At 42.9% G+C, this 9,552-nt stretch overlaps 1 protein-coding gene across 4 annotated transcripts; it reads right to left on the bottom strand.

Moving 5' to 3' along the window:
* Positions 1 to 236: 236 nt before the first annotated feature.
* LOC110490370 (nuclear transcription factor Y subunit beta) lies at positions 237 to 3,337 on the bottom strand. 4 transcript variants are annotated; one of them, XM_021563725.3, is made up of 7 exons: positions 3,113 to 3,337; positions 2,405 to 2,501; positions 1,769 to 1,899; positions 1,322 to 1,519; positions 1,125 to 1,203; positions 871 to 950; positions 237 to 767 (listed from the first exon to the last, which is right to left on the bottom strand). In XM_021563725.3, the coding sequence occupies exons 2-7, from the start codon at positions 2,499 to 2,501 to the stop codon at positions 735 to 737; spliced, it is 618 nt and encodes a 205-aa protein (XP_021419400.1). In that variant the 5' UTR covers positions 3,113 to 3,337; the 3' UTR covers positions 237 to 734. The 4 variants fall into 4 exon arrangements, with proteins under 4 accessions (XP_021419400.1, XP_021419401.1, XP_021419398.1 ...); XM_021563726.3 differs by having other exon boundaries at positions 3,138 to 3,287; XM_021563723.3 differs by having other exon boundaries at positions 1,760 to 1,899; positions 3,113 to 3,284.
* Between the last annotated feature and the right edge of the window lie 6,215 nt (positions 3,338 to 9,552).

The following is a 9,552-nucleotide window of genomic DNA, read 5'->3' as shown; positions in this document are numbered from 1 at the left end:
TCAGTTAAGAACAAATTCTTATTTACAATGACGGCCTACCCCTGCGACAATTGTACACCGCCCTGTGTGACTCCCAATCCCGGCCGGATGTGATACAGCCTGGATTCAAACCAGGGAATGTAGTGACTGAGTTGCATTGCCTTAGACCGCTGCGCCACTCGGGAGCCTTAAATTACAGTAGCTCATGGTGTAATCATTCAGGTGTGTGTAGAGAGGTCGATGACAACCAGAAGGTATTGGGTCATTTGGATTTTTATTCAAAGGATTTACATCACATTAAAGCACATGGTATTAGTTTGTCCACGTAGAAAAGAGCTGACATTAAGGGCACCTCTCCTCATGGTTCAAAAATGAGGGAGCAAAAAAACATCCCAACCCACCTCCCAAACCTGCATAAAACAATCAATGTACAAAAACAAACTAAGTGGTCCAAATAGCATTAAAAATAAAGTATCCTAAACTGGTTGAAAGATGTACTCCAAACCTTGTGGCACCTCATGACTACATACTACATTTAGTGAACAGACTTGTACATTTACATGACAGGGTTGTGGTGGTTAACACATCCCTTCCCCCCCATAACAGCTCCCCTCCATGACCTCATGTCCTTCTGATGATTGCCTTTGACCTTTTGACGGAGGGGTCATACGCTCAGCCTACGGATAGCCTTCAGTCACCAGGCCTGTGTCTGTGCGGTCGATGGCCGCCGCGGTCAGAGCAGGAGCAAGGCCTCGTCATGAGAACTGGATCTGCTGCACGCCAGGAATCTACAGGAGCAGACAGGGGCAATGGAGAGAACAGTCATGGATATGTCGTAATGGTCTAGTTCTGGTTCAAATGTCACTTGTCTGTTGATATGATGCCACTTACCTGTTGATATGAGGTGGTGTACACCATGACGTTCTGCTGTTGGCCGTCGGCTGTTATAATTCCGGCTGGCAGTTGATTCGCTGGAATAGAGGGAAGAGGACATTACAAAACCATCCACAGCACAAGACCATAATATGCCATTTAGCCAAAGCAACTTACTAATGCCTGCATACATTTTACATGTGTATGCATGACTGTAAAGCCTCTACTTTAGTATTAGATGACAAAATTGAGACCTGTCCTGAACCACTTACTGAAGCTGTCATCTGTAAGCTCCTCCCCCAGGCCTTCTCCCACTGACACACCTGGTATTCCCTTCTCCCCCTTCATCGCCTAGGAAACAACATATTGTGAGAGATTAAATAGCATGTGATGTGAGATTGTTCATGGACACTTGTGATTGTGTGTGAGAGACTAATTGTCAGAGCAGAAGTAGTGTGTTTAGTCGCACCTCTCTGAACTTCTGTAGGTAGAGTTTGAGGGGCTCCACATACATGTCGAAGCCCAGGGTTGACATGGCAAACAGGATGTCCTCTCCGTTGATGGTCTTCCTTTTCTCCTGGTGGCAGCGCTCACTGGCCTCCGACGTGATGAAGCTGATGAACTCACTCACACACTCCTGCACACACTCCTTGGCGTCCTTCGCTATCTGTGAGACACACGCAATTTAGGACAAAGAGGAATAAGACAAGGAGAACATTTCTGGGTCGTGTTCACTTGGCACCAAACGGAGAAGAACAAAAAACAGACTGAAACAGGGAGGGACTATCTGAACTTGTCCAATAAGAAACTTTTGGTTTTTTGTTAGTATACGTTTTACTATGGTGTACATTAATGAATACGACACAAGTCTTGCTCTCACACAGCCTACACACACACACACACACACCATGGTTACCTTCCCGGTCTGTGGGATGCCGTTCTTCATGATGCGTGCCACGTTAGCGATGGGGAGGTAGATGTCCTGCTCCCGGAAGTTCTCTTTCATGCCCCCGTCATCATGGTCATTCAGACTCTCCTCTCCATCATCTACATCACACGCATTATGTGGAAAACATGGATAATTGATTGTAAGCATTAGGTACTGACAGTGCTGCATTGAGATGTAGAGAATGTGATAATGTACTTGTAGCTGCATTGCGTGATGTATTGTCTCTACCTTCTTTCGCCTTGTGCTGTTTGTTGTCTGTGCCCAATAATACTTGTACCATGTACCATGTAGTGCTGTTACCATGCTGTGATATGTTGTCTTAGGTCTCTCTGTGTAGTGTTGTGGTGTCTATTGTCGTGATGTGTTTTGTCCTGTTTTTATTTTAATCCCAGCCCCGTCCCATGCAGAAGGCCTTTTGCATTTTGGTAGGCCGTAATTGTAAATAAGAATTTGTTCTCGACTCACTTGCCTTGTTAAATTAGGTATTATATATATATTTTTAAATGACACTACAGTACATTTTGATTGGGGGATATTCGATTCATGATATGCGCACACCTAGTTCCCCAATTAGGCTTGAATTTATCAACTGATGTCTCTTACCATCTTGAGACTGGAGCACATATCCTCCTGACATGTATTCTCCAGAGATGCCTAACGTTAGCTGGGAGGCGTCGGTGGTGGAACGGTCTTCTTCCATCTGGAGCAAAGGACATGGTTTACTCAAATAGCTGAATTGTTGTAAGGCACTTACTGTTGACTGGCTAGTTAGCTAAACATGAATGTTAAGCTAGCTGGCTAAGTGTTCGCCAGGTTAGGTTGCTAGAAAACTGTTAGCTAGCATGTCTACCGAATTAGTTAATTTCGCTGACCAAGTGGGTGGTTGTTTGCTAAATGGGAAGCTAGCAAGCTAACGTTAGCTAGCAAATGTTTCGTGCAAAATATAATTTGGACAAAGGAAGCAATGGCTTTAGTTTGGTTGCCATTTGACCCTCACACATTTTTATTTCGACTATTGTTGCAACGAAAGCATTATGGGTACAATTTAACGTTATCCTATAGCCACGTTGGTTGTCTCATTGCAAGCCCTCTCTGCTCACAATGAAATTCCATATCGGAAGTTCGCATTTCGGCCTGTTCTTCGTATTGAAAACGGAGGCAGGGGGACATGAAGCTAATTCATAATTTTTGACGAGACTTCCTGCTCTCAAACTCCTAAACGCAACAAATCGAAATTAGTCAGAGACGGACATTTCCATTCGAGCTAACGAGGAATTGGTTAGCAATCATTGGCCGGAGCCAGGCACAAACCTGCAATGAAGCCCTGGTTGGTTACCTTCTCAAAACGGCCGTTGGTTGGACAGAAAATGGCTGCAAAAGAACCAGTCCCAGCGCGGAGCTACGCGTCCTCCAAAAATACAGTGCACCACCTCCCCTGACCGCCATGCGGCCGTTCTGTCGATGCGTCACCCTCCCACTAAATGATACCTAGTAGCTACAGAAGTGTATAAAGCTGTTCTATAAAAAAAAAAAAAAGCGACCCTCCCTTTCTCTATGTGCATTTGTTGCCATTATATTGTTGAAATAAAACATTTGACTGATACAATGTAATGGTGAGTCATCATGCAGTATGCCTGTTATGATTATAGAAGAACAGGGTGTTTTCATTACATATCAGACCTAGTGCAAAATTGTATTGCATTTAATATATAGATTTTTTAACATTTTATTTCACCTTACCAGGTAGGCTAGTTGAGAACAAGTTCTCATTTATAACTGCGACCTGGCCAAGATAAAGCATAGCAGTGTGAACAGACAACAACACAAAGTTACACATGGAGTAAACAATAAACAAGTCAATAACACAGTAGAAAAAATAAAAAAAATAGTCTATATACATTGTGTGCAAAAGGCATGAGGTAGGCGAATAATTACAATTTAGCAGATTAACACTGGAGTGATAAATGATCAGATGGTGATGTGCAGGTAGAGATACTGGTGTGCAAAAGAGCAGAAAAGTAAATAAATAAAAACAGTATGGGGATGAGGTAGGTAAATTGGGTGGGCTATTTACAGATGGACTATGTACAGCTGCAGCAATCGGTTAGCTGCTCAGATAGCAGATGTTTAAAGTTGGTGAGGGAGATAAAAGTCTCCAACTTCAGCGATTTTTGCAATTCGTTTCAGTCACAGGCAGCAGAGAACTGGAAGGAAAGGTGGCCAAATGAGGTGTTGGCTTTAGGGATGGTCAGTGAGATACACCTGCTGGAGCGCGTGCTACGGGTGGGTGTTGCCATCGTGACGAGTGAACTGGGATAAGGCAGAGCTTTACCTAGCATGGACTTGTAGATGACCTGGAGCCAGTGGGTCTGGCGACTAATATGTAGCGAGGACCAGCCGACTAGAGCATACAGGTCGCAGTGGTGGGTGGTATAAGGTGCTTTAGTAACAAAACGGATGGCACTGTGATAAACTGCATCCAGTTTGCTGAGTAGAGTATTGGAAGCTATTTTGTAGATGACATCCCGAAGTCGAGGATCGGTAGGATAGTCAGTTTTACTAGGGTAAGTTTGGCAGCGCGAGTGAAGGAGGCTTTGTTGCGGAATAGAAAGACGACTCTCGATTTGATTTTAGATTGGAGATGTTTGATATGAGTCTGGAAGGAGAGTTTACAGTCTAGCCAGATACCTAGGTACTTATAGATGTCCACATATTCTATGTCGGAACCATCCAGGGTGGTGATGCTAGTCGGGCGTGCGGGTGCAGGCAGCGAACGGTTGAAAAGCATGCATTTGGTTTTACTGGCGTTTAAGAGCAGTTGGAGGCCACGGAAGGAGTGTTGTATGGCATTGAAGCTCGTTTGAAGGTTAGATAGCACAGTGTCCAAAGAAGGGCCAGAATATATTATTGTGTATTCACATAATTACAGTGATATTCATATCCATGCTTTTGCCTGTTTTCACCACGAGTGAACGCCATCGCAGCACCTTATGCGTTTGTGTACTGTCCCCTGACAAAATCGGCACACTCGCTGACGGTTGAGTCAGACATTTCAGCGAAACTATTTGTAAAAGTTCACTGCTATAACTTACTCCTTCCAGAATCATCTTGAAGGATAGAATATACTTGTTAGAACTTTCCAACAACACGTTCCGTTGGTGGGACTCATATTTTCTTGAATTTATTTACGCAGTGTGTTGGTACATATATATATATTGTATACTTCTCTTTAGATCCTGTTTCTCTACGAAATCAGATTATTTAAAAAATGATTTGGACCAATCAAATATTTAATTATTGAAAACCAATAGTATAGCCAAAGATGGTTTAGAAATTCTGTGGTATAACGTTCAGTGCAGCTCTGATTTTATCCACCAGGTGGCTACATTGCACCAACATAAATTGAAAAGATGCAGTGCTGAACTGTAAACTTCACGAGTCCCAGTCGAATTGATTGACATAATATCATTACCGGTACAATGATATGTGTTTCTGCTACTGATGCAAATGTTTGTTGAAAAATGCCCTAACTTGTATTTTTACACCCCTTCACTATGTTTCACTCTGAGACCGCTTGCCGATCTAATTCCAACCCACTATGGATCAGACATGGATGTTGAAATCGGTGTGGAAATAAAGGATGTTTTTATGTTGCAATAGAAGAGTTCCTATAACAATATCTGAAAGGTTGTACAAATCTCTGTGGACACAACAGAATTCTCCTTTCCACACTGCCTGCACCACCTTTGATAGAAACACCCCTAGACTGAAATGTTAAATCATTTTAAAGTTTTTTTTTTAAGAGGGCATAATGTCTTTCAAATTCAGAGTGAAACGAGGTGACACATTTTCTCAGGGGTTATTGGAGGAATGATGTGGTGTGCTAATATTCACCCAGAGAGACAAAGAAGCACACTTCAAAGAAGTCTCTTTGTGCTCAAGGTTGTGATTTAGCCTCATTTCCTTCTCTAATGGAAATGTCAAACAGCTAATGCTTACTGTATGACAAGTATGGACCGTAATGCTTTCTCTCTCCCTGTCGGTCTCTGTCCCCTCTCTTCTATAGGCATATGAGGTCCTGACTGCAACAGACATCCCCTGACTGCTCTGTGTGTCTAGACACAACACCTACAGTACTGTCTGTGTCTCTTCCTGTCTGTCACTGATCTACCACCCTCTTTATGGAGCTGTCTCACCTTCTCTTCTAGTCTTGCTCTTTTTTTTTAAGAGGAATTGTTCTTTTAATTACGTTTCAAATTCAGAGAAACTCATTAATAACAATTATTTGAGTTTAATCCATTCTCCCTGCAGGCTTTCTCAATGATCTTTCTATCTTATATGTCCGTTTGAATCTCTTTTTGTCCTTTCTGGGATTTGCAACCCTCTTCAAAGATGAGATATTCCATCTCTCTACATGTAGTCAACCTGCATAAAGCTGTGTTAACCCCAATTGGCTGTGAACCAGCCTACACACACTAACTCATTTAATCAGCAGTCATCTGATCTGGCCAATACTCACAGTGTGCCCAAGCATACTGTGATAATTATCATTTAAATTGATTTTATGCTAATGATATGAGCTGTTATATTCTGAAATCCAGAGAAAAGTGGAAATGAGAGGAAGGAACTTGACAGTGAGAGGATTTGGGATTTTACTTTATCTGACTGACACCTCTCTTTTCCCTCACCCACTTCTCTGTTCGTATTCCCCCTTTCTTTTCCCCCTTTTCTCTTTCAGGAAGCTGCTGGCTTTAGGAGGACGGTACTGTTTTTTGACTTGGTGGCTCCCACCCCTAAAGGCACTAAATGGGGTGTGTGATGCAGACAGTGTTTTCACCATATCGTCTATTACTTCATTACATAATGCCATTTTGTGCTCAATCATTTTCTGAGTGGTTATTGACTTTCACTGTCCGCCAGGTCTAGCTGGTTCCAGTGTGAACGTGGGCAGTATTCCCAGGAACCTCCTGCACCAAGCCTCTGCTGGGAAAAGCCATCCAGGATGCCCGGAAGTACGGCTGGAAGTTTGAGAAACAGGGTGAGATTTGGAGAGGGTCTGGGGCTGCAGTTACAGTGCAGGATATGTATTTGGGGCATCAGTTCTATTATAGTCTAGATATGTATCTTATTCCATTGAATCAATATTGAATGTGTGTGTTATCTTTAGTTATTTGCATCCTATCCAGAGTTTAAATGCTAGTGGTTGATTAGATGTGTGCGTTGCTATGTGTTATAATGGTCTGTTGTTATGTGTTATTATGGCCTGTAGTGTCCCATGGCGTGGGTGAAATGGTGGAGGCGGTACAACAACATGTGAAGTCTGTGAGCTTCGAGCTGAGGAGGGAGCTGAGGGACAGTGATGTCACCTACCTGAACGCCCATGGAGAGATACTGGAGCCACACACTGTACAGGTCAGCATGGGGGAGGGGCTTCTGGACAGGTGAGAATAATGGGAGTAGAGGGAGGTCTGGACAGTTGGACAGGGTGGTGGTGGGTGTAGTGTACAGCTAAGCACGAGGAAGCAGCTTGGATAGGGGAATTCAAGCAAGGATTCTCTGTGTTTCCTCATCGGATTTCGATAGTAACGACCCTGGTCAGTGATGTCATGTCACTCTGTGGCTGTTATCCAATCAGGCGACAAGATGTCAACGGGTGGAGGACCTATCACACAGCAGAGACACTCGTCATCGCCACGGGGGACAGCGCACAATACCTGAACATACAGTTGAGGTTGGAAGTTTACATACACTTAGGTTGGAGTTATTAAAACTCATTTTTCAACCACTCCACACATTTCTTGTTAACAAACTATAGTTTTGGCAAGTTGGTTAGGACATCTACTTTGTGCATGACACAAGTAATTTTTCCAACATTTGTTTACAGACAGATTATTTCACTTATAATTCACTGTATCACAATACCAGTGGGTCAGAAGTTTACATACACTAAGTTGACTGTGCCTTTAAACAGCTTGGAAAATTCTAGAACATGATGTCATGGCTTTAGAAGCTTCTGACGGGCTAATTGACATAATTTGAGTCAATTGGAGGTGTACCTGTGGATGTATTTCGAGGCCTACCTTCAAACTCAGTGCCTCTTTGCTTGACATCACGGGAAAATCATCCACACAAGTCTAGTTCATCCTTGGGAGCAATTTCCAAAGGTCTGAAAGTACCATGTTCATCTGTACAAACAATAGTACGCAAGTATAAACACCATGGGACCAGCCATCATACCACTCAGGAAGGAGACGCGTTCTGTCTCCTAGAGATTAATGTACTTTGGTACAAAAAGTGCAAATCAATCCCAGAACAACAGCAAAGGACCTTGTGAAGATGCTGGAGGAAACAGGTACAAAATGATCTATATCCACAGTAAAACCGCCATAAAAAAAGCCAGACTACTGTTTGCAACTGCACATGGGGTCAAAGATCATATTTTTTGGAGAAATGTCCTCTGGTCTGATGAAACATAAATATAACTGTTTGGCCATAATGACCATCATTATGTTTGAAGGAAAAAGGGGGAGGCTTGCAAGCCGTAGAACACCTTCCCAACTGTGAAGCACGGGAATGGCAGCATCATGTTGTGTGGGTGTTTTGCTGCAGGAGGGACTGGTATCTTCACAAACTAGATGGCATCATGAGGCAGGAAAATTATGTGGATATATTGAAGCAACATCTCAAGACATCAGTCAGGAAGTTAAAGCTTGGTCGCAAATGGGTCTTCCAAATGGACAATGACCTCAAGCATACTTCCAAAGTTGTGGCAAAATGGCTTAAGGACAACAAAGTCAAGGTATTGGAGTGGCCATCACAAAGCCCTGACCTCAATCCTATTGAAAATTTGTGGGCAGAACTGAGAAACGCATGTGAGCAAGGAGGCCTACAAACCTGTCTCAGTTACACCAGCTCTATCAGGAGGAATGGGCCAAAATTCACTCAACTTATTGTGGGAAGCTTGTGGAAGGCTACCCAAAACGTTTGACCCAAGTTAAACAATTTAAAGGCAATGCTACCAAATACTAATTGAGTGTATGTACACTTCTGACCCACTGGGAATGTGATGAAAGAAATAAAAGCTGAAAAAAATCATTCTCTCTACTATTATTCTGACATTTCACATTCTTAAAATAAAGTGGTGATCCTAACTGACCTAAGACAGGGAATTATTACTAGGATTAAATGTCAGGAATTGTGAATAACTGAGTTTAAATGTATTTGGCTAAGGTGTATGTAAACTTCTGACTTCAACTGTATGTGTTTGGGATTTTCGTGCTATACTTTAAATGTCTTTACTCTTTGAGGGTATTCTCTTTCCTTTAAAGCAGGGATAGGCAACTCCAAAACACAGCTGATTAAACCAATTATTGGAGTCAGGTGTGTTAGCTGGGGCAAAAGCACAACACCAGTCAGGCCTTGGAGGACTGGAGGACTTGGTTGCCCTTCCCTGTTCTAGAGGAACACTTCTCCATGTTCATTCAACTTTTTCCACCCTGTATAGGCATATTTGTGTGTGTTTTTTCTGTATATTATAGTGTGTATGTGTTCTGTCACCTCCACAGGAGCGTGTGGTAGGTCTCCATTTGATGGGGCCCAGTGCAGGGGAGGTGATCCAGGGCTTTGCTGTGGCTCTGAGGTGTGGTCTGATCAAATAGCAGCTGGACACCACTGTAGGACACCACTGTGGGACTCCACTCTGTTTGTGCCCAGGTCAGTACGCCAGTTTACTTTCCTCTCCATTGCACTAA

This window comes from Oncorhynchus mykiss, chromosome 15 (assembly GCF_057628025.1).
Source record: "Oncorhynchus mykiss isolate SJ-2025 chromosome 15, ASM5762802v1, whole genome shotgun sequence".
Classification (NCBI taxonomy): domain Eukaryota; kingdom Metazoa; phylum Chordata; class Actinopteri; order Salmoniformes; family Salmonidae; genus Oncorhynchus; species Oncorhynchus mykiss.
The sequence above is the reverse complement of the archived record's forward strand: the minus strand, read 5'-3'. Positions and strand labels throughout refer to the sequence as shown.